Source organism: Meleagris gallopavo, chromosome 6, assembly GCF_905368555.1.
Source record: "Meleagris gallopavo chromosome 6, MGAL_WU_HG_1.1, whole genome shotgun sequence".
In the NCBI taxonomy this organism is placed as follows: Eukaryota; Metazoa; Chordata; class Aves; order Galliformes; family Phasianidae; genus Meleagris; species Meleagris gallopavo.
This window is the reverse complement of record NC_139409.1, coordinates 46,106,920-46,132,366: the sequence shown is the minus strand read 5'-3', so window position 1 is coordinate 46,132,366 and position 25,447 is coordinate 46,106,920. Positions and strand designations below refer to the sequence as shown.

The following is a 25,447-nucleotide window of genomic DNA, read 5'->3' as shown; positions in this document are numbered from 1 at the left end:
CAGCAGAAATGAAAACTGCTGCTCCCGGAGGCCTTATACAGTTCTTGAAGCATTCACCCAAAGAGACAAAGCAAATAAAGGATGAAAAAGGAATTTATCCTACATACGGTTATTTCCCTTTTTCCTGTCTTCAAGCAGTTAATGAGCTTTGGAGTTAGAACTTCTTCCAGTATGCAGTGCTTTGCCTCTGTTCCCGCTCATTCCCCTTCTGGTGTGATTTATTAGCTGTGGGCATGTGGAGTGCTAAAGGAATTGATTTGAGGAGAGAGGAGGCTGGGCTGGAATTAAAGCTGTGGTCTGAGGTGTGATAGAGGAGCTCAGTAGTTTGATTTGAATTCAGAATGTCTCTTCCTGTTTACTACAACCTGGGATAAGCTTTACCCATGGATACCAGTCAGCTACACTGGGATCCCTAAATTGATTTCTACATCTGTATGCCATCACCTTTGCAAGGCTGGGCATTGCCAGTGCTGAAAGTTCATAAACTATGAAGATAGCTCCTAAAAACAAGGGGATTAATGACTTGGAGCTACATGAACCAATTGTTCAGACTGTTGTGATCCATAACCTGAAAGCTCTCACATTCCTCCCTTGCAGCATTGTCTGGTGGAAGAGAAAAGGCTGTTGTCAGCTCAAAGCAAGCTGAAACAGAGAGGGCAGGATGTTTCCCAGCCAGATCCCATGTCCAGTGAGTTGAATGCATAGGTGCCTGCTGTGGGTTATGTCTTGTGCTCTTCCTCAGCTGCAGCTCCTCGCTAGCCCACATTTCACATCCTGCAGATGTGATGGGCGTTTCCCTTCTTGAAACTTTCAGAACAATGTTGAGTGTTGGCATGGGGGTGGGCGGGGATGAAAGAAAAAGCCCAACACCCAACTCTGCTCACGTAGGAAATGAGGTGGTTTGCACACCATGTGAGAGGTTTCTTCAGCACAGAGCTAGCAGGGTGGCAATGTTGACTAACTCTTTACAGCAGCATTTTTCTGCTGGATTGTTGATCCCAACTGAGTATTGGCTGACCTCATGTTGTTAACAAACTCCCATTGCATTGGTGCCATCACCCCTGCTTACTCATTGCAAGAGACTGCAGGGCAACTTAGATTTGTCTGAGTGCTTTTTATGACCAAGCAATATTCCACTGGGGCTGTATATGCACCTGAATAACTGCTTCTCATAAGGGTGGAAAAGACCTGAGTTGATTTAATCTTCCATAATTCGGTACCTGGTACCAAATAGTGCAGATGTCTTTGTGTAAACAGGAGGTGCAACTTGCTGGTAGCTGTTGGCATGTTTGGCCTGTGTGGTTGGCCAGACTTGGCAGGGGTAGGACAAGAGGTTTCAAACTAAAAGAGGGTAGGTTTAGATTAGATAAAAAGAAGAAATTCTTTACCCAGAGAGAGGTGAGGCAGTGGCACAGGCTACCCAGAGGTGCTGTTGGTGTCCCATCCCTGGAGATGTGCAAGGCCAGGTTGGATGGGGCCCAGGCAGCCTGATCTGATGGGTGGCAGCTCGGCCTACAGCAGGGGGTTGGAACTGGCTTTCAGGTCTCTTCCAACTCAAGCCATTCTCTGATTCTTCCTCCTCTTGTTTGGGGCTGTGAGGAAAGAGGACTGTGACCCCTAGCCCTCTGCAGGGAAGATAGACCTGCATGAAGGTTGTGCTCCAGTCATCAGTCATCCTATTTTCCACATAGTGCTCTGTCTGTTCCAACTGTTAAACTCTGCTTCAGTCAGTCCTAAGAGTAAAGTTTGTGGCTGACCTGTTCTTGCCCTTCTCTGAAGATCAGAAGGTAAGTTTAAAATTCATTTTTCTGCTTCTTTCTTACACTCTGCATTTCTGGGAAAGCTGCTGTTGGTGTGATTGCATTTTGAGCCTCTTACATGTGATGTGTTGTTATTTCTTCTTCTCGTTAGGAGGGGATGCTAACTGCCTTTTCTCTTATGGCCTTCCTTTCCAGAGTGGACTCCTGTCCTCCTCCTTCTCCTGTGTCACTGTGTGCTCTTTTCTTGAGCTTCTTTCCCAGAGGATGGTGCTGCTTCACGGTGACCTCATTCAGAGCAAGATGCCGAATTGCAGTCTTGCCCTTGGCATTTTCTTTCAGTGAAATGCTCATGAATGCTGGCATTTTTGCCTTTTTTTCTTTCCTACAGGCTCTGCTACTTGGCTGGTCTTTTTCTGTGTTTGAGGTTTGAGGCCTTGGGGAGGGGATGATTTTTATATATTTCATATGTAGGCCATAGCAGTTGTCACCTGAATAATTTTTAGATTGTCTAAACTAGTGAAAAACCTGTGAGCACCCAAGGGGCTACAACCAGGTATGATACAGTAGCTGCCATATTCTCCAAGGATCATCTTCTTGGGCCTGCTATCTTCTTCTTCCTTTTTCTCTTCTCATGATATGTCAGGTTCCCCATAGTCCATATCAGGGCATCGCTGCAACCGCCACATTCCAAGCCTTGTTAGCATCATGCTGGAGGAGAATCCAGCCTGGTGGGGGGACAGGCACCCCTCAAAATACTGCTCGAGGGATGCCCCAGGGTGAGACATCAAGGTTTTCTTCCTCATTGGATGTCCCAGCCACCAACGTTGTAAAACAAAAGCAATCCCATTGGAGGAATTAATATGTTGCGCAGTTGTAAAGCTTCGGAAGCTTCATATATATTACCTGACTGCACAAAAATGCTTTGCTTTATCAAAGTAAATGGTGAGGAGAACTGGTAATTGGCTCATCAGTGAAAATGAGTTTGGAAGTAGAATGCCTTGAATTTAGTAATGGCAGAATAAATAAGAAAACAAATGAAATCACCTTTTTGGTGCATATGGGCTGTGTAGAAATGCTGTAATTATCCCTATTAGAAGTCCAGTAAACTCTATTAACCTTTCTTACACTGTCAAGACTTGCATAATGTCAGGCACTTTATTTTCCTCTCTTAGTAAGAGGAATAACTAGTATGAAGACCGCATGGTCGCAGCTATTTTCCTCATTTCTCCTTAAAGCTGAAAATACCTATTTTGTATTTTTCTGTTTTTTAAATATATATATATTTTTTTGCCTAACCAAGGGAGATAAGAGAACTTCCCCTTATTAAATCCTGTGCGATGCAATCCCAACCACGTAATATCCGACTGAATTCTGAGACATCTGCCTTTGGCAGTTTTTATTTTATTAGAGAGACAGCGTTCCTCTTTTTTAAGCATGAATCCTAGTAACCCTGAAAATGTCTGGCTGGATCCTTGCCGGCAGGGTTACTTCAGTTCAGCAAATCTGCTCTGCCTGGAGTTCACAGCAGCTTGCATCCACTCGGCAGCAAAGCACCTGAAGCACTGGCCATTTGCAGCATGAGCAGCGCAAAGGAGATGACAAGAATCACATGTTTAGCAGAATGCCCACTGCAGTCCTCACAGCCTGTGTGATTCCTCCAGTGCTCTGCTTTGGGTTTTAATTTTAATTTTTTTTTACTTTTAAATAGTGCATGACCTTTTAAGACTAAGCTGTAGCTGTTGAGTGTTTGGGGATTTATTTGACACACTTTGAGAAAGAGGCAGCCTTAAACTTCTGCCTTAGGAAAACCATGATGTTTCCTGGTGCTTTCTTGTGCTTCTAACACAGCACTGCTCATCTGTGTGCTGAATGTCAGCAAAACCCGTCCAGTTAAATAAATTTGGTTCTGCTGGACTTATGCTGCAAAGTAACAATGGCTAGTGGCTAGATCTTCCAAGGAGTTTTAAGGTTAGTTCCATTTTTCTTCTCCCAGAAGTTACAACTTTTCAATTCCACGTGCCCCATTTTTGAGTATTGCTGAAAATGCTTTAAGCTTCTGTTCAATTACCCTTACTTCCATCAGCTTCACAAATTGCCTGATAGCCTGCCTTTACATCCCCAAATTATAGTGAAAAATATAGCTAGGAAATATTTTTTTGGAACTTAAGATAAAAATAAGCAGGAAGGCTGGTAAAAAAATAGGATCCATGATCTGAACAGCAAAGAGTAAATGCTGAAGTATTGAATAATGCATTAAGGTTTTCCTTAAATCTGAAGTGGGAGTCATTCGCACTGTATGATTAGTGCTTACATAATGTATATGCTTTCATGCATTGTGAAATTTCTAAGGGATGTGTTGAAAAGTGAAGTGGTCTAAGAGGACAAGGCTATGGTTCTGTCCCACCTCCATCTCTGATGTAACACTGGACGAGTGTCTTCTCTGCTGCTTCAAGCGTATTCTCAGCACTGCTTATGAAATGTGTTTCTGAGATCTTCCCCATAGCTGTCTATTATTCTTTCTAAGTGCCCGGAGCTGATCCAGGTTAATCTGGGAGCTGCCTGTCTGTGATGTAAATTGGCTTTGCTTAGATGACTGCTGAACACAGCTTACTGGATGGGAGCAGTGACTGCTTAAAGCATTTTATCTACCGTTACAAGAGAAGGTTGAGCTGTGCCCTGGCTGCCCACCTGTATCTGCTGGGGTCCTTTGGTCATGCACTTGGAAGTCTACCAGTGATAGCATGTGAAGGCTCCAACTTAAAAGCACTCCAGCAGGAAAGCTGCTCGGGGCAGGGAAGTGGCATGGGGACAAATCTACTCTGTGATATTCTCCTGTGCCTGGTCCTGCGTGTGCTGCTGCCCTGTGGGGGCCTAAATCTATGCCACCGGCTCTTCCAGGAGCGTGGATGTGGCTTTGGCATGGGGGATGTGGTGCCATGCAGTGCTATGTGGTTAGGTTACGTTATTTAGCAGTCTGCTCTGCTCCTCTGACAAGGTCCAGCCACGCCATTTGATTCTTTGCACGGTGCGATAGCTTATCAGATTGGATCGCTCGGAGATTGACACCACAGCACTCAGCCTTTTTTTTATTATGGTGACAAATACAACGATTATATTTGTCATAAAGAAGTGGGGAAGTCATTTCTGATGCCCTTGAACTGGCATAAATTGTTCTGGAAACACATGCACTCCTAGTTTCACTGCTGTTCTGCCTCAAGGCTCTGGAGACTGATGGCAAGCTGGTTGAGCTTTGGTGGAGAACTGCAACTGTTCTGACTTAGAAGAAACGGAGCTGCCTTGCTCTTGTGCACTTTCCTCAACTGCAGGAAGGCATTTAGTATGTCTCAGTGTACGCAGGCTTTTCTGCACTCACTGACTGAAAGACGGTTAGTCTGCTTTCAGAATATCACCAATTTCTGCTAGCAACACAAGCTATTTGGAAATTGTTACTTCATATACAAATATTTGACAATTTAAAAATGTCACTGGTACCCTTCATGCGATAAACTTTGTGTTTTCCTTCAGGAGAAGAAGCAGGTCTTTCTCACAAGGTTCTTTATTTCAAAGCATGAGATAACAGAACAAAAAGATTACTGTGATAAGTGAATGTAAAGTAATTCAGCTGTGCTATTTTCTAAGTACATATTAGAACAAGGGAAACGCTGTCAGCTCTGTTCTTTCCAGGGAATTTTTAACACGGCACATTAATAAGTCCATGCCAGAAAACAGCGTGCTGCTTAGCAGCTCAGGAGAAGCTCAAATAAAGGCTTAGGCACCCCCACATTCCTAAGGTGTGGTGGGACTATAATTTTGTGGAGGCTGAGACATCCCTTCTCTAGTATTTGTCGATGGAAAGTTTTACAAGGCTACATAATCCTCCACAGAGAGCAGCTTTGATCTAGACAGCAGCTCCCAACCTAGGAAGCTTGGGAGGCATCAGGTGAGATGGTAATACAGACAGTGAGATAGCGGAGAGGGGAGTGCAGAATCTTCTTGTCTTCTTTGCTAAGTATCTCTGACCTTTGAAGAATCTGAAGAATTGTAGCAGGGGAGAGAGAGGAATACATTATTTAACTCACCTGTTTAGTCAGATGAAGCTATTCCTGTGCCAATAAAGACTGTTTTTGCAGTGTGCATTTGCTGCACAGGGTTATTTTCTTTTATAATGGGTAATGCAGTGTTATGCTCTGTAACGGTGTGTAATCTAAGGGAGTGGCTGTAGTGGCAGATGGTAACCCTTCAATCCAGGTCTTGGAGAAAGAGGAGTGGACCAACAGAAACCTTACGAAGTCCTACAAGAAGCACATGGCCTAGCACTGTGCGTGAAATGAACCCTTGCTTTAATACAAGTGGGCAGCTGGCTTCCTTACTCAGAGGCTGGTGCAACACTTGGAGAGGTTATGTTGAGGCACATGGTGTCTTATGTTTTTGGAGGTTCTCAGGATGCAGCTGGGTGAAGCCACAGCTGAGATTATGATAGTTCCCTGTGATAGTCACGATGCTGAGGGAGTTGTTGCTTCAGCAGATCCTTTCTGACCAGTGTTTCTTAATTTTGATTCTCTGCTACTTGTGGAGACAGACATTCAGGACTTGGTTGCTGGAGGATTCTTCTCTTTACCACACTTAATTTCTAGGATTTTTCTGAGCAGCAGTAGAGAGTGAATGGTAGTACTATGTGAAATAGGCCATAGCTTGTTCTGCTATCCACTTTTTGCATGCTTTCATTTTGAGCAGTCTGTCCCTTCTTAGTGTAGCTGTTCTGGAAAATCATGCCAGCAATCTGAGCAGATGCTGCTTGGAAGACAGCAGTTGTCTGTGAGAGTGTGGAGTCTGCCAGTTATCCTGACTTTGAGAACCAGCAAAGGATGACATTATCTCCTGGATTAGAGTTACAGATATGTGAAGCATCCCCTGGAGGTTTTAATGAAAACCTTTCCACGTCCCTAAGATACTCAGAGCAAAGGCTATGCGAGGTTGTGGCTTTTGGCTAACCTGAAGCATGAGCTGTGTGTAGCCCCTAACGCTCTTCAAAGTCATTACTGTAGGGGAAACTACTGGACTGATAGGCTGTCTGGTTTGCTATTTGGGTGAGCCTGTAAATGAGACTTTAAATGCCTATAGGCTCCATTCCCTGTTCTGTTGCAATATAAAGCTGTTAGGATATTTTGTATTTAATTCTTGTCTTTTAACTTCTCACCCTTTTGTAACAGATGCTTTTCTTACCTGATTTGTACTTTCTACAGATGCAACCTCAGTAATGACGGATAGATTTTTTCTGAACACAAATCTTAGCATTTCTGGTCACCTAAGTGTGTAGGATCTGTGGGAGCAAAATTCCTTATGATTTGATGTCGGCTCCATTTGTGAGTTGTCTAATTTGGTTGGCTTTGGTGGTGTGCCTGAAAGTGACAGGCTTGGCTGCCTGCAGAATGGAGGAGTACCACCTGTGCAAGACTTGGGTTTTCTGCCTTTACTCCCTCTGGCCTGCTTCTTTTCACAGTTCTCAATTTCCTCACATTTGGAAATGTTAGTTGACCTCGGTTTTTGGTGGATGCATGCTACTTCACACGGCTTCAAAGCTTGGGTACCAAATTACTCTGGTTTCATATTATTTTTTTAAAGCAAAGCGGACTGGCCAAGTGTCAGTTTTGAGGAAGCCTTGTCTATCACGTACTTTTTCCACCATATGGCCTAGATACTATAATGAGAACAAACCAGTTGTTAGCAGTCAATCCTGCCACCATCTGTGTCTGTTGTGCCGTGGATAGATGTGCTGACTGACACGTTAAGCCCACCAAAGTGGAAATATTGCATTATAAGGGTAGGCCTGCACTGGGGGCTTTGACAGGATAAGACTACAACAGCATTGTTTTGTCAGGTGAATTGGTAGATCTATACTGAAAACTACTTATTTGCCAGTGGTGGCAAGGTTTTGGTCACTTTGACGAAGCTTTTCTCTATCCTTTGGCACACACATGGCAGGTACGATGCTGACTGAGGTGGATAAACGTGGAGGAGGTACATGCAGCTCACGAGGGCTGCGTTTGTGCATGCAGATGTGTTGAGTTTTGTGCTCTTGGCTGTGTTAGCCTGGGCTTTGGAGGCAGATTTGAGCTTTTATGAATCAGATTCACAGTTATCTGTCTTAGTCATGCCTGATGTGAGCTGTGGATGAGACCTTGCTGGTCAGGACTGTGGACTTATTTTCTGCTTTAAATATCTGCTGGGTGCTGGTAATAGTACAGTGCCATGATAATCTTGTAGTAAGTATGTTCAAATCTACATACATACATACATACATACATACATGTATATATAGGAGTACCTTGTTACTGTTTATGTCAGTGAAACTTGTGTCATCAGCTCCCTGAGCTCTGCTCTGTGAACTCAGTTCCACTGGCTTTTAGCCATGCATTGGGAAGTCCTTAAGACATATGTTCTGTCTTCTGTTGTGTATGGGGTTTTTTTTTCTTTCTTTCTTTATTCTCTACTTATCATAATGGCACACTTTATTTTATCATTTTTCTGGAAATATCTTTGAATTTCTAAGACAGCAAAAGCTGCTGGTGAAAAGGCTGGTGAAAGTACCAAGGAAAGTGTTCTTGACCAAAGCACTGTTCTTGATTTCACTAGTGCTTCTCTCCCCTCCTCACAGTGCCTCCCTCAGCTATTTCCCAGCAACTCTTGCATACATTCTCCTGTTCTAATCCCTGATGTTCAGCCTTTCCACTCCTTACCCAATTCTTCTTTGGCACACAGACTTCTCAATAAAATGCTCATATGAAACTCACAACTCTGGAACTCTACCAGTGTGTGCCAACTTTCGAGGGTTAATCTCTTTGTTAAGAGTATATTATAAAAGACTTCGAAGTTCCATATTCAGATTCAACCAGGAAGCTTCAACACTCTTCATATAATGCCAGACTAAACTTTACTGGCACTCAGATGCCACCAACTGAGTCTTAGTTATGTACCACCAAACTACAGCCTTGCACTGGGACACATTTAGCAGGGTGACCTGGCTTCCAGTAAGGTTTTTAAATGGCAAACATCTCTTGGATGAGTATATGCATGTATGACAAGGTAATATTGCATTAAGTTTCTGAGCATGTGTAAGGAGACAGTAGGAGCTTTAACATATATAATGTATCTTACGTCACATTTTATTGATTCCCAAGTTTAACTCTGTTTTGCAGGGACACAAAAGTAAATTCTTCAAATACAGTGCCTGTTAATTGCTTTGCATCCCAGCCCCCCAGAGTTTTATCCGTAGCTTTGTTCTGTGTGGCAGGATGATAGTGTAGCATTCTGCTCGCTCCCAAACATGCTCATGTGATTTAATTAAGGACTAGTCAGTTTTTCCAGCAGAATTGAGCTGGAAAAGGTGTCATTTCTGGAACAAGGAGGCTCTACCAGACAGGGAATGATTCAGAAGAGCCGGAAAAAGAGCCAAATGCCAGACACCACTTACATTATCAGGTAATGCCTATATTTGGAAGCTCTAAGTCACTTTTGATTTTATGGGCTTCTACTTTTTCTCTTAAATCTTGGTCTCCTCCATTGTTGGACAGATTTGAATAATTCAGTGCAAGTTAAGTAACTTGCCCATGTCCAGTTTGAATGACTCAGAGGAAATCAGTGTTGCTGCAAACACAACGCTCTTTGTAAGCTGCTGTCTTCCTGCAGGATTCTGAGGAAGCAGACTTGCTTTGAAAATTAAAAAAAAACAGCAGAAATTATCCTGAAACTGTGAACATTATATAGAGCATTTTCCATAATTTGAAGTCTGTTGGATACAAGACAAATCAGTTTGAAGGGTGATGTAATTTTCTTAGCTGAATATTATAAGAAATGTGATATGGAAGAGGGAGAATGCATTTCACCACACTACAAATGAAATGAAAAGCCACTCTCTCTCCCTTTTCTTAGTATGTTGGGTTTTTTTGTTGTTTGCTCTCTGTCACAGGTGATTTGAAACAACTTGTATATTTTTTCTGAGTAAATATGACTGTCATCAGATTGCTTTTCTAACTTACAGTAGTGTTCTCTTGTGCTGCCTGAACTATGGTGTAGTCAAGGCCTTGGCACAGGAATAATGCGTGAAGGAGTAGGTGGAAGTGGTGATGGAAAAGCCTTCTGTGTTGCCCACCCCGAGTTATGAATGATTTTGGAAGTTAAGCTGTGTTACCCGTGTCTGCACCTGATTCCTGTTAGAAGATACATGAAGACAAGGTTGCTAAATTCTGTATAATTTAATACATGTATTTGATTTGCCTGCTTTTTATTTACTGGGCTACTCCTCTACAATCATTGTATTACTGGCAGTCTCAGGCCTTCTGTGGTTTGATGTCATGCACTTGGGAATTTGAGGATTATTTTCAGCTGTGTAATCGATTTAAAAATCTCTTTTTAAATAAAAAAAAAAAATCAACAAATAATGAGTTAGAACAGAGTGATCCTTTTGAGCCATTTGTCCAATTAACCTTTGCATCTCAGGAATCGGTTTTGCTTCTGTTCAGTCAAATGCAATGTATCTCAGCCCTTAAGAACCAACATTCCTTCCGAGGACCTTGGAAGCCTTCCACAACACTTACTTTTATAACTGCTGCCACTGCCTTGGCATTGCACCAGCTTGCAGAGACACAGTTAGAGAAGAACAGGAAAGGGTAAGTCGACAGCAGAAGAAAAGTCTGTGGGATGGCATCCAACTCAGCAAAGCGTTTCCGGAAAGCGCCGTGCATTCTGGGCTGATGCTTTCAGAACCCTGAACTGAGATAGGATAACAAATGTGTGAACATAATGAGCAAAAGTTGAATAATTATGCGTGCACCCGAAAGGATTCTCCTATGACTTCCTCTAGTTTAAAAGCTTGAGGGAATCTTCAGAAAGGGAGATTTTTCACAGGAGGAAATTAATAGATGATAGCCATTCTCCTTCTCTCTTTCTTGAAAAGAGTAATGTCTGTGAGATGATCCCATACCTGGGGGAGAATGTAAAGAGGACGCTTCTCTGCTGCTCTTAGTCCCCTCTACAGTAGAAAGCTCCAGAATTTACAGGAGGGCTGTGCTGAACATCAGTGTCTCACTACTCTGCAGGTACCTTTTCTGGACAAGAGAAGGAATTGTGTTCTAATGGAAATTAGTATCTTTAGAGTCACAGAGAATCTGGGAGTTTTGTGCAGCTCCCTTCTTAATTTTGCTGTAAATCTCATCTTTATTGTAGCAGCACATTGCAGAGTAGTAATGTATTTTCTGCCACTGATTTGTTATCACCAGGAACAGCAACATTATAAAATGGAGCACAAGCTCTTCTGCATTGGTTTGGATCATCCTGCCTGGTGTTAATGGATCCAGCTCTACTCTCCTTACTGACATAAGAATCGTCTGTAGCAGCCCAGATTTTGTCCCTTTGGAGAAAGCTTGGAATGGCTGATCCTGAGAGGATGTAAAATAAATGAACAGATCTCAATTTTCCATCTAAACACCAGGAAGCTTCCATCTAAGCATGAGGAAGCACTTCTTTGCTGTGCAAGTGCCAGAGCACTAGCCCAGGCTACACAGAGGCTGCTGGGTCCCCTCCTTGAAGATCACCAAAAGCTACGTGGACGTGAACCTGAGCACCCTGCTGCGGGTGTCCCTGCTTGGGCAGGTTGACTCCAGAGCTCCCTGCCAACCTCAGCCAGTGTTGGTTGTGGTTTGGGTTATTTCATGGCCATGCCTTACTGCCTCCCAGGGTGCTAGGGAGAAGTTTGGTGTTCTTGCAGCTTTACTTTCTGTCGTGCAGTCATGCTTTGGGAATATCTGCAGACCAGGGTTTATGAATCATTGTTCCGCTATTGCAACAGCGTAGCAGTGCTGAGGCCAGAGCATTAGTTAAGCATAAATCAGACCTTTAGTATAAAGGCCATCGGTCCTGCAAAACGATGGCCCCACCTCTGGAGGTGTCAGAAAGAGCATGGCGAGGAGAGATCTGCATGCAAGAGAAAATTAAGAGAGCACTATAGGAATCACTGAAATGGGGGGAAAAAAAGGTAGTAAACTACTTCAGTTGCCTACAGTCTGTTAGCTTGGATAATGCTGCCAATTTGCCCTCTGATGCTGAGCATCCATAATTCATGTTTTCCCCCTTTTAGTTCCATTACTGCTTCCTTTCTCTCCATAACAAATACTCCAGCCACTCACATAATGTAATAGGATCCATGAATGCAAACATCGAGGGAGCAGCTTTTGTCCGCCTGGCATTATGCCGGGAATTTGCCTGATGGATTTCAACTTCTCTGTTCCTTCCATTTACTCCTGGTTCCGTTCCCAGCTGCAGAGCCTTGATGTGCTTTTTGTTTTTAAACCTGTGTGAAGGCAGATCAGTGGTGTCTAGACATCGAGGAACAGCTGCTTTCATCCAAGACAGGAAACTGCAGGAGAGCTCCCCTAAATAGATATGTGTGTGTGTATATGTTTATATCTATATATCTATATATATGTACATTTTTCTTTTATATAAATATAAAAGAAAACGTGGCTCCCAGGTTTTACCCAGCTTTCTGCTTACTGCAGATGCATTTTTTTCCTGAGGACCCTTCCATGGTGTTTCATTGTGTCATTACCTGGCATTATGGTATGGTGCCTCCATCCAAGGCTGTCAAGCTTTCTCCACAAGCTCTCTGGTAGCTCCCAGCAGATGCTTGACCTGGCAGCAGGCAGGGTTTTTCCCCATTTAAGGAGTGATTGAGAAGACACAGATGTTTTAGTGGAAAAGGAGAAACCGATTTTATTTCCCTGTCAGAATTCATATGTGTAGATGGAGGATGAAAGTCATTAAGTCTGCTTTTATTGTTTTGTCTATTTTTCTTGTTACTGTTGGCTTTTTTTTTTTTTTTCCTTTAAGTTGTTGCAACTTGTGGGGGAAAAGAGAAGTTTGCAAACTGAACACGCCAGCAAAAATGTGAGAGGGTTCTTCGTGATGTGTGCATTAATGTGGCCTCTTTGTCACCACAGCTGGAAGCATGATGCTAAGCTCATTGCCTGCCAGGTCACTGTGGTCAGCACCAGGCAGCAGCACAGCTTGCTGCCCAGGGCCAGAGCTGGAGCTGGTGCTCATCTGTGTGCCCTGAGGCATCTCCTGGTGCTGGATGTTGGTCTTGCTGCTTCTGGGGGTCTGCGGCTGCCCAAAGCCCTGGCCTGAGAAGCATGGTCTTGGTTTTTCTCTGTGTGTCACTTTTTGGCTGCTCGCTTTCTCCACCCTGCATGAAAGAAGCCAAAGAAGCACATGCTCGGTTACTCAGCTTCTGGCCGTATTTAAAACAATTAAAAAAGCAGTTAATCACGGTCCTTAACATTGCCCTGGCTGCAGTGGGCTGTGCCTCCATTTCCCAAACACCACAGTAAGCACGTAGTTGCAAGAGCCGCTTCCATAACCCATTGCCATGATCACCCTTGGGGTGAGAGCCTCAGTAGTTGGTTTCCCCAAGATATCCAGGACTGTTAGCGTAGCTGAGTCATGCTTTTCCAGTGTTGTTTTTTGACTCTTATGCACATCATTTTTTACAGTGAGGGCAGTGAAGCACTTGGAGCACGTTGACTGAGATGGGGTGGAAGCCCCATCCTGGAAACACTGGATGGAGCTCTGAGCGACCTGATGTAGCTGTAGGTGTCCCTGTTCATTGCAGAGGAGTTGGAATAGATGACCTTGAAGGGTTCCTTCCAGCTCACACAATTCTATGATCTGGGGAGAGCATTGTTCTAATTGTTTGCATTAATCCCCGCATGAGGCTATCATCAAAGACTTCAGCTGTGAGCAGCTCTTCTGGATGTTTAAAAGATCTATTCAGGGATGTGTAAATCTACCATAAAACTTCACCGTGGGCCAAGAAATGGTTAGGGGATCTTAAGAGCAAATGGAAGAAGTTTATAGAGTGGAAGGGAGGAAGGAAAGAATGATTTATTAATGCTTAAAATAATTGTTTGTGGATGAGTAGTTTTTGCATAGGCTATTTGTAATAATGTCTGTGAGGGTTGAAACTACATGATCTTTGTGGTGCTTTTCGACCCAGGCCATTCTATGATTCTAGATGAAATAGGATTTGATACAGCCATTCTCAGAGGAAGGGTCCAGAAAACAAAGAGAAGTTAAATAGCTTTTTTTGATGTTGTTAACTTTATTCAGGGCTAATACAAAGCATGGAGTTTTTGGAAAACCTCAGGCCCTGAGCAAAGATTTATAACCTTGCAAAATGAAGTGAGATTGCTTCTCGGTTCATACTGCTGACAGATGAGAAACCCAGCTCGGTATACAGGCTGCTGTTGAAAGTAGAAAGGCCCACAGAAGCTCATTACTTGCCCTGCACTGTGTACTGTAAGGGACCCACAACCAGGAGGCAGTCAGCAGAGCCAGAGGGTGGTCCTTAGGAAGGCCCTGACTTTCCCTTTTGCAAGAGCAAAGGCAGCTTGTGTGCAGTGGCAACTCAAGCAAGGAAGTGAAGTGCAGTGCAGATATGTGATGATGGCTTGTGGTGAGCAGGAATGCCCCAGCCAGCAAGGAATGTATCAGCAAGTCTGTGGTAGTGGAAAAAGCTTTAATTATTCCTGCAGAGGGTAGATGGGATTCAAGAGAGGAGCCCAGTCGTACTTCTTAATAACCAGAATACTTCCAGGAAGGGATTGCAGCACTGCCCAGAGGAGCAGAAATGTTGTGTAGCTATAGGCATTCACTCAGCACCATGACTAATCTTCTGGAAACTCAAAGGAATTCCCTTAGAGAGGGAATGCCATGCATCACCCTCAGCCAAAAAAAGAAAAAGTCATGTGTTTTTCCTTGACAGCACATCAAGTTTGTGTATTTTTACTGCTGTAGGAAAGTTCTTCGTTCTGATTACTCCATGCTTTCAAGTATTTTGAGTATTGTGAAGGTGCAAGGATATTAAATTTCAGTAGTTTTGTTTGAACAGATCACAGAGCAATTGAGTCAGTAAGTACTTTTAGAATAGTTTCAGATACAGCCAGGGCTGCTTTCGTCATGTCAGTACAGTTGCTTGCAGTGTGGATCTAGTACTAGCGTAGTTGAAAGCTGGTGGATTAGAGCAGGTGCTCTGGTAAACAAAAGGGTTTTTTTTAGAGAACTCATTTTTCTCCAGCTTTTCTCCTGAGTTAGTGTTCACATACTGCAGTTGAGGATGAAATAAAAGACCACAGGGTATGTAAACAGAGCACATAAAGGCAGCATTGAACAGACAGCAAGAGCTTGGAAGCGGTGTAATCTTCTAGTAACTGATTTTGCCTTTCTGCTACATCAGAACTGTCTCCCAGTTGCCAAGCAGCAATGTTCCCTTCTGCTCTGAAATCCTCAACAGACATGTAAGCTGCAAACAGCACGTGTGGGTATGTGCTGCTTCCAGTATTGTGGGATTGCTAGAGTGCCTCAACAAACAGCTTGATTTTTATTTTATTTTTTTCTCAAAGCATGAAACCCCCAGTGCAGCATCTTTAGAAGAAGCTGCTTGTCTAAGCTGACCTTGCAGAAAGCAGCACCTAGAAACATTACTTGGAGTTGTTGTAAGAGATAGCAGTAAATAATTGGCTATCAAGCACAATTTTCCAGGCAGTGGTTCAGTGACAGTATTCCAAGGAAAGAAGCTTCTTATGTGATATATGAAGGGTATATGTCAACTGAGTGGAAAACAACAAGGAGATTTCATAAGATACTTAAAAAACATTGATCTCTATAAGTTTAGAACAGTAGAGGAAAGTCCTTTCTTAGTGAGAGTCAAACACGAGCCATCAAAACTGTTGTTGCAAATCTTGCAACAGCTTAGAATTCACTTTTGCTGCATCTCTGCAGGACGTGAATGTTTAGAGAGGAGCTCTTCACCTCCAAGCAAGACAGCATCCTTGTAAATATGATGAGATAAAGTGAAATGGATTCATGCTTCTTACTTTATTACTTGTTTTTCTGTAACTTGGTGTAAATTGTTTTAAATAAAAACACACTGGTTTCAGGAATTTCTGTAGAACTTTTTGGCTGTAAATGGGAGGGTAGAACTGTGCAATGAGATGTGTATCTCTACTTGCATACTTGTATTTTGACTGTCTACTTTGTCATTCTTGTGCAGCTGTTGAGTGTCAGGTAGTCCACAATTAATGTTTGTGAAACAGATCGGTAAATTGTTAGAGGCATCAACAGCATCAGTTGATGAATTTTACCTTTAATGTTCAAAGTGTCAGGCAAGGACCGCCTTCAAAAAGAAAATAAAAAAGTAATTTGCGTAATTACAAAGCCGTTGTACAGCTTTTGAAAGGGGGTGGCAAATTGCTAGCTTTCACTGTGTACACATGGACGTGAAGCAGTCTTTGTAGAACTCCCACTGGCTGTCAGCACTCTGAATTCTCCACACGTGCATGCTAGACTTTCTCCCTCTGGCCCTTCCTGTGCTTCTCCAAAACGTACTGCACCAGAGGCTGGGCACCCAACGCTAAGAGGTGAGCCCCGAATTCAGAGGCAGGCCTTGATCATGGCCATATCAATACCACCTATGTTATTTGGAGAATAGTGATATCCATGATGTATCGGCCAAGATTCCTTCCAAAGTTCAAGGCAATGCACATCCTTACAGTATTTTTAAATGCAGTCTCTCATTGCTTCTGTACTTCACTGGAATACTTTTTCTTCCTGATTATCTCCCTTTTCATAGAATCATAGAATCACAGAATGGCTTGGGTTGGAAGGGACCTTGAGGATCATCAAGTTCCAACCCCCCTGCCACATCCAGGGCTGCCAGCATCCCCATTTAATACTAGACCAGGCTGCCCAAGGTCCCATCCAACCTGGCCTTGAGCACCTCCAGGGATGGGGCATCCACAGCCATTTCTGAACCATCTCCAGTCTTCTTCGTCTTGGTACTAATAGGCTCTAGAGGCTGGAAATTGATGGTCTGGGGCTATTTTATAATTCTCTGGATGTAGGCTTTTTGTGATGCTTTTGAAGAGGTCTGAAAACTGGAAATACATTAAAGTGAAAAGACATTTGCGTGGAGCGTTTCAGGCTGTGAATACTTGTAACGCAAAGCATTGTAGTACAATAGAAGGGCATAACTAAAGTTTTGCTGGCTGCTGTTATAGGATGGACATACATAATTAATGTGTAGGACATTGGTGGATTTTCCAGAATTATGCAACATTGCTCTGAGGTTCAGAAAGCCTGATAAAACTTCTTGTAGTCGTGTGTGGCAGATTATGTCCTTTGGCAGACTGCTGCAACAGCTCTGCACCCTTTATTGAATGTGAGCTTTTTACTGTCGTGGCTCTTTGCTGTGACTGCCTAGAGTCATGAGAGTAATTTAAACAATATTTATATGCATAATTTGACTCTTCCACTGCAACACAAAGCTTTGTGTAACCCTGAATAAAGGAAGTTTTCCTTGGGACTGCAAGGGTAATATACTGAGCAAGTGTTTTTGAGACTGGGTAGGGTCATTAAGGGAAGTTGTTACCTAAATTGTGCATCTGTTGGGCTCCATCTGTGGAAAAATCACCGTTGTTTTGTACTGGAAGAAACTGGAGGATGAGTTCAGCGTAGAATGCAATGACTTAAAAAGAATGGGGAATTGACACTAGGCCCTGCCCCAGGCATGCTCTTGATTTTAGTTAGATGTGACTTGTAATGGTCTGAACATCTGTAGAGATTCATCAGCTTTCAGGTTCCTCTCCATCCTAGAGGCGCTTCAGCTTGGTGGGGATGCAACAAGCTCTTCCTGAAATTCCTTAGTCTGGGCAAGATGGGGCTTTTGCTGTAAATGGGGACACGTACAAATAACCAATCTTAATGAAGAACAGGTAATTTAGAGTTACTCATTAAACTGACAACGAAAATGTAGATGTGGTACAAGGTTCTTTTACATACCTTGGTTTTGTCTGAATAACTGGTCTTACAGGGCAAAATCCTGCTGGGACAACTTGTTAAACGCAGTTCAGTGAATAGGTTTTAGCCTCTAGAGGCAAACTTAGGAAAGATTCAGTAGGTGAGGAAGTTCGGTTTGCTTAGCAAGTGGCCTTATCAGAATAATTATTGATCAGTCTCTACTAACCCAATTTCAAACAGTTATGTATGTTTTCCTCCTATTTCCCTCAAATTTCTTGAACCAGGTTGTCTTTGTTATTGTATTTCATTTGTAATACTGTAAATCCCTGGGAATGGCTATTGCAAAACTCATGGAAGTTGTTGGTACTGAAGAACTGAGTTGATTAAAAATAATATAAATGTTTATATTCTTTCCCTGTGTTTACTGTTCAGAAGGTCCTTCAGTGCTAACTTAGGGTATTAAAAATGTAATGATCAATGCAGTTTCTTTGTAAATCAGATTCAGACGTGCACGTAAGGCAGAAACCAGAAAATCTCTTTGGGACAGCTAAATCAAAGCAAAGTAACACCGTTTCTCTGTTGCATTATTTTATTATATCCTGAGTGCTTTTTCATCTATACTTCTATAAGCTTCTTCCAAGCGTGAAACTAAAAGGAGAAGTTCAGTTCTGCTGTTACTTGTGTTTCTGTAATGCTTGCAATGGAGTGATTCACTCTCTTTTCTGTTTGTTTTTTTTTCTTACAGTATCAAGCTTTTGGCTGTGCAGGAGCTGCTTGATAGAGAAGCACTGGAAAAGGTATTTAAAATGTGTCTAGTACAACAGTAGTAATAGGTTGGAGCTCTTAAAGCACTCTGTGTTGGTAAGATTTCTTAACTCTGTGGAAAATCATGTGGCATAAAACAGGACCTCTTTCCACCTACATAGCACGTGTAGTTGAGGAGACAACACTTTGTCCAAGTTTTTGGTATTTTTAAAATAATCTTGGAACAGCCACTCCTCTTGCAAAACAGGTTAATATTACCAAACTGTCATTGTTTGCAGTAGTCAGCTTCTCTAGCATCTCACACCCAGTATATTTCTCACCTTTTTGTCAGACTTACACCTCCTCTTGGCCCAAGGCCTCCGAAAACAAGGCTTAGCCAGAAAAAATGACCTGGTGGGAATTGCTCTTTTTGCCATTGTTTGAAGCTGTGCAGGAAGCTCTTCAGAAAAACTGCAGCAGAAAAATGATCTTTCTAAATTGAGCTCTGAATATTTGACATCTGCTTTCATACAGTGCCAAGTTTAAAGAATTTAAAAGGCCAGTTTACTCCTCTGGAAAACAACAGTATAGAATTATGTAAGTTTAAAGAAATTTTAGTTGTTAACTTTATTTGTTAACTACAGGAGGCTAAAAGTAGGCTAGAACAAGTCTTGCTCCGTTCACTTGCAGGTTCAGGCTTGAAAATGCATGCTGAATTTTGTATTTGTAAATCATATATCTGCACGATATTGCAGGAATGCAGAATATTATTAAATAATATTTTAATACTCATTACAAGATTGATTTTTCAGTTGGTTTCTTTTTTCATGGAAAGATTTCTGTAAGTTAGCTATGGACATAATAACCTAAAATTATTGCACCACAATTTCTAGTACGTCATTATTTCCTTGGCTACCTTGATCTGTGTTGTTTTTCCCATTAGATATAGTCTTACATATCTGATTATTTTTACACATTTTTCCCATCTTGGCTACTGAACATGATCCCACCATGAGAAGCTTTGTGTTATGCAAAAACATAGCTTGTTAAATTTTCAAAACCCTGATGTTTGTCAGTGGAAATTTGGCCAAAAGTCTACCAGTACTTTTTGCATTTACATTGAGAACAAGCTTGTCTTCCCCTTGGTGCTGCTCATCAGGCGTTTGTGGAGTACTGCTGGCACCTGTAAGTACCTCAGCAGCCCATTAATTAAACAGGAAAATAATTGATGAGCTCTGGGAAACACCCAGGTTACATGAGAATACAAGAGTCATCTCTACTTGGAGAAAATTCTGGGTGGAAGTTGGGATGTTTGTGTTTGTTTTGGCCACAGTCCCTCAGGCCGTCCCAGCAGATACCCACATGGCATGGCAAGCATGTTTACTTGCTAACCCAGCTCACCCTGGCTGTCACAGGACGGTGTTGCTGACATGCTGGCATTCCTCTGCTGCAGAAGGGCCACAGACTTTTTGCCCAGGGCAGTCATGAATGCAGGTGGCAGAATGCCAGGTGGTAGCTTGCCTCTGTGACAGTCTCCTTCCCACAAGGGTGTGAGGCCATCCAGACTGCAGAGAGAAATATTTTAGGTACCCAGGTATGCAGGCGTGCCTCATTCTATAAGGAGCTTCATTTCCTCTGCCAGGGTCCCCAGCACAGCTCTGGATCTTTCTTTTTAGATAATAACCAGAGTGAGACACCTAGCCAGGTGACATTTCACATTGGTTTCTGTTACAGTATTTAAATCCGTTTTGCATTTCCTAATGCAACAAGTATGCCAAAACAGTTGCAGTCATTGGTGCCTGATGCCAGCAGACACATAGGATGAGTTGTCTTCAGAATACTTTTTTTTCTTTGTTTTGCTACTAACTTGGTGTGTTCTCTTAAAGGCACTGCTGATAGAAATCTGGGGCCATGTTCTCAGCTGCAGTAAATTAGCTCACCTTTGCTTAATTTCAGCAGAGATACTTAAATTTGTGTTTGTTGTTCCTTCAGCCTGCATGTTTAAAAGAAAGTAGTGATGGTGCTTTTGGGTTGGACTTCTCCATTCTCCTGCATATTTTGTGTGCCCACTGCAGGGAGCACTTACTTCATCTTTTAGTTTGGGATGGACATCGCAAGCAGACTTCCTATGGTCTGCATAGCAGGCTTGGGGTGAGCAGAAACCTCTGCAGTATTTCTTCCAGTAAAAGCAACACTTAAGCATATGTAGAGCAGGAGACTAAACTGAAATGGGTAGGAATGCTCCCATTAGCTGCAGTCAGCCTTGGATCAGTACTTCCATGCAATTAAATGTGGGTGTGGGTGTTATCCTTGACATTTGCTGTGATTTTGTGTTTCAGTCACCTGTAAGTAGTTTATTTGCATCTGGCTGTATCTCTGTGAAACTTTGTGTTTTGGTAAAATACAAAGCTAAAAATATCCTTGTATTCTGTCAAAAATTTCCTTCTGCAGCCCTCCAGGCATTAACTCTGGTTCTTGAGTTTGTCTCTCCTTGAGAGTTAAGTTACTGTGGAAAGTTAAATAATCTGTACAACAGCTTTCTATTTAATAAATATTTTATAAGGTAAGCTTTTCTTTTGGGATCAAGTAATGGTAAGCCATTATGTTCCTAATTGTACATTAATAAATAAATACATCTGCTGTTACTTGAGATGAGAAAGGACCATCCAATTTACTCAAAAGATCAAGCAGTTTGCTGATTTCCCACCCACTAAGCACAAGTTGTGTAATTCTATCTGCTCAGCAGTTTTTAGAAGTGTGGAATTCATTTACAGAATGACAATTGTTCTGCTTGCTGTGAGAAGGGATTTAGAGATACACCGGGTAGGCTTATGCAAGATAGGAATTGGGGTGAGAACTGTCATTTTTTCAGGGATAACGTTGTTGAAGTTGATAGATTTTCAAGCTGCAAGATACAAGTTTCATGTCAAATTTTGTCTTGCTGCTGATTGCACATTTCTGTTTTTATGTGAGCTTGGTCCAAGAGGTCAGTAAAACAAAAGTAGGAAGAGAAATTAATTACCAGTAGGCTTCCATTCTCTGTTTGGGGATTTTCACCTTCACTGGTGAAGCTTTGGAAGTCACAAATAAAAAGGAGTTGAAAGTCCTTTACCTGGTGTTGAGGTCCTGCAGCTATGAAGTGTAGGATGCATTAGTTAGGCACCAGATGTGGCCACATGGCTTCTAGATGACTTACTATAGAAGAGATCTCTTCCATCTCTTGGCCAAACATTATATGTTTATCCATTGGGCAGTAATGCTGGTGTGGACACAAAGAGTTGGGATGATAAAATGAGTAAACTGATCAGGCTTCTCCAGATAATTTTTTCTTCCTCGTACAGAAAGTTATTTCTTTCCTTGAAGAGAGCATCTTTATCCCATTGAATAAAAATGAAAGCTTAGCACACAAATGTAAGCAAGCATATGCTAGAATCTGTGCTATTTTTTCTGACTTTTTTCTCAGCAATACCAATGGCTGGAATTGTCTCTTGTGATGGGAAGCCCATTTCCTATGTTTTGTCACTCATAGGAAAAAGTAGATGCTTGTATGTGGGTGATGCTCGCTACATACAGTGCCTTCCTGTCATGTAGAATTTTCACACCATGCCTGAGGAATCAGTGAGCCACAACTGAAGTGACACCGAGGAGGTGGCATTATTTAGTAAGAGAATTTAGTATGCTGATTGGTAGCTACCTGCCAGCAATCAGAAGTGGGTTTGTCTGAGGGGAAATGCCTTTAAGTGTTGAATAGGGTGAGTAATTTTACCTACTTTTACAGTAAAACCCAAGAGATGAGGACAGGAGGGGGTGCTTCTTTCTTTTCAGTGGCATCACGCTAACAGCGAAATTTCAGCTACTGTGAAAAATGAGCTTATAAATGCTGAGCTGCCCTGTGAAATCCCTGCTGTAGTGTTTGCCTTTCTACACGGCGCACAGAGAATTTTAACTAGAAATTTGCTTTTGTTTTCTTCATCCAGTGTACTGTTTCCTCCAGATATTATCTGAACATAAAAAGTATGACGTCAATCGAGGTTCCAGAATTTCCAGTATGAAATGAATCTGCTGGAGGTTTTTTATTTATCTTTTGTCTGCTTTTGAGTAGATTGAGCCAGATCAGTGTTTAATCGTGATTAAACCCATTGTAATCTCTGTTCTTTATAAAATCCCTCGCAGAGCCAGGCAGGTTGTTTATTTGGGAAAGGTTATCCGTAGGAGCTTTGCGGTGTTTGGAAGAGAGCTCCTGTTTTCCATGTACATGGGTAAGCAAAGCTGTGTGTGCACTCACTAGTTGTAGCTGCACTATAATATAATAGCTGCGACTGGTCACCTGAGCCATGTGTCTGGCCCATCATCTTGGTAAGAATGCTCAGTGGCTGCTCATGTCCTAAATGCTGCCCTTGCAAGCAAACCTTACTCATCGCATTCAGGCCAACGCAAGCCTGGGAGCTGCCATTGATGATTCCTATGGGAAGCACAGGGCATCCCCACTGCAGGTTCTGTGACTGCTGTCTGAGCTCTGCAGGTTAAACCACTTGGAGTGTAGCTGTTGCCTGCGCAGCCAAAATATCCTGCGTTGTCACTGCTGTTGAATCTTCTGGAGAGCAGCATCTTGCAGCAGTCTCTGAGAGACAGGGCTTGTCCTAGCCTCTTGCAATCCTCCTTGCCTTTAGAACTACTGATTAAAAAATATAAGGTAATTGACAGTGAATGAATTAGTTGCTGGAAAGCGGTTACATTTACTGTCTGTTCTCAGAACTGTCCCTTCCAGAAAGAGGCTGACCCCTTTGAAACTTAAGTATGCTAGGATGTTCCCTACAGTAGCAGTCTAGCTTTCAGAGAGGAAGAAAAGGAGATGTGGGCTATGCTATCTTCCTGTTTTCTGTCTTTCCTTTCTCTTGCTTGCAACCTGTGCACAGGTAATGCTCAGGAGTGCAATCTTTTTTAGACCTCATGCCTAGATCCAGAAACCTCAGGGTAAAGGGAAGAACACCTATTATATACATATACCACTAAGCTGGTTTCAGTTGATTGGAGCACAAGGCCGTGGTTTCTGTCACAGTAACTGTTAGGGAAGCCATGAGCTCAACCCAGACTTTACAAAGGTGTAAAGGAAATGTGTAGAAGTTGAAATGCAATTGAAGTGTATCATCTGGATGTGAACATCAACTTTGCTCTGACTCAGATGTGACATACCTGATGGCATTCAGGGGAATCACAATGTTCTGCTATTGAATTGTTGACACCACCTCTTATAATATGGAAGGCTTCTTCCAGGTTATCCTATCCATGTGGTCTGCAGCATGGGAAGCACATGATCGCACCTGCTTGTATCTCTGACTTATCTTGGTTGAATGTTAGTTGTGTTTTCCATCTTTTTTCTTACGAAGCAATGCTGTGCACATTACTGGGAGCCATGGAGGGCACAGGTAGCTCTTAAAATGCCCTTCTTTAGGAGGTGCTCTGTTATTCTGTCTGGAAGCATAGCTATGCATCTGTAACAACTAGGATATGGAGACTGCTTGTTACACCAGATGGGCTTTTTTTTTTGGCGAGGCATCTAGTTTGGTCCCAAGACAGAATCTTATCCATCAGTTGAATCATTCTTTACGCTTCCAGACTAAGGAGAAATGAAAAATGTATGATTACAAATGTGTTTAAGTTTTGTCTGTGAGTAAAAAAGGTCCTTGGTCTGTCATTTTTTCCTTGCTTTCTTTTGTAAGGTGGCAGAAGACAAAACCAGTTCATAGAACAGGACCGGTTTTGAAGCATTTTGAGTAAGGTTATTTATGTTTGTGCGTTTTTTTTCCCTGTTTAGTAGTTTGTCATAGCAGCAAGAGTTTTGTAATGTCATCCTAAATCTTTTTTTCTTTTTTGGCTGTTTATATGAATTAAGTAATGTGTATGCTCTCTATGGGGAGCCAGAGTTCATTGCATCTGTTTGAGCAGAGCTTTGGTCAGGACTGGAGAACAGTGTGTGGCCTCTATGGGAGGAGTGGGTGCTGCAGTGTGAAGACAGAAGACCATCTATGACTCATACAAACCTTTAAATAAAGAATGTGCTGTTTCAGAGACGAATGAGTGTCAAATCAGACTCTTTAAATTAAGAACTAGAAGCACAGTCCAACATTACCTCTCGGTATATCCCAGAAGCTTCAAGAAAAAAAATCTTACTTGCATCTGTTGAAATGGGTAAACTTTGGCATTGCAGTGGATTGAGACCTAGTTATCTCCTGTGCTTGTGCAGCTTTCCTTGATAAATAATATTCAAAACTGTATGATTTCCCTTTTGTTCTTTCTTTGTGTTGGCACAATGTCTTCCCTTTGGCTCAAGGCTATGTGCAGGTAAGCAGACTCAGATCATGGCAAATAGCTCACTGGATTCATTTGTTTGGTTTTAACTGGTGAGCAAGAAACCGGTTCTTAGCACTCTTGGGTCTCATGTTTCATAGGCAGACTTTTATTTACCTTCTATATGAAAGGCTAAGTTCTGATAAGTTGATGTTCAGCTCTTGTAGTCGTGGTGTGTGCTGGGTGAGTAAGGTTGCTGTCCCAGTGGAAACTGTCCCCCGTGCAAGCTGTGGCTTTTTAAAGTGGTAGCCAAGATCATAGAATCATAGAATGGCTTGAGTTGGAAGAGACTTAAAGATCATCTAGGTTCCAGCCTCCCTGTCATGGGTATGGTACAGCATGAACTACTTCTTTGCACTCTGGCTAAGCATTCAGTAGCACACCTCATGGAAGACTTGGAGCTCTGGTCGCTGCTTCAAGCACTCTCTGTAGCAGTACGCTTGTAATATTAAAAAAAAAAAACAATAAAAACATCTATTGCCTCATTGCTTTAATAATCTCAGTAATACTTCCCTAAGCAGATGTGTGTGTTCCCTGAGAGATGCTCTGTGCTTTTTTTCTGATGGCTGAAGTGAAGGCAAAATGAAACTTGTCTTCTTTGTTTGGAAATAATGAGACGGAAAAAATGAATAAGCATCTGAACATTTACAGCAGGCAGCATAGTAATAAGTAAATAATTCATCTGTGTTGCGGCTATGATTTTAGCAGAGCCAACCAGTTGAGCAGACTGCTTTATAACAATATAG

The 25,447-nt window shown here is 42.2% G+C and overlaps 1 protein-coding gene across 2 annotated transcripts in view; it reads left to right on the top strand.

Annotated features, from left to right (window-relative positions):
- Positions 1-25,447, top strand: part of EEPD1 (endonuclease/exonuclease/phosphatase family domain containing 1) — a 59,082-nt gene that overhangs the window by 16,000 nt on the left and 17,635 nt on the right. For both annotated transcript variants that reach the window (XM_085226597.1, XM_085226598.1), the window contains one exon: positions 18,355-18,406. In XM_085226597.1, the coding sequence (XP_085082723.1) occupies positions 18,355-18,406 (52 nt within the window). The remainder of the gene's footprint in view (positions 1-18,354; positions 18,407-25,447) is intronic.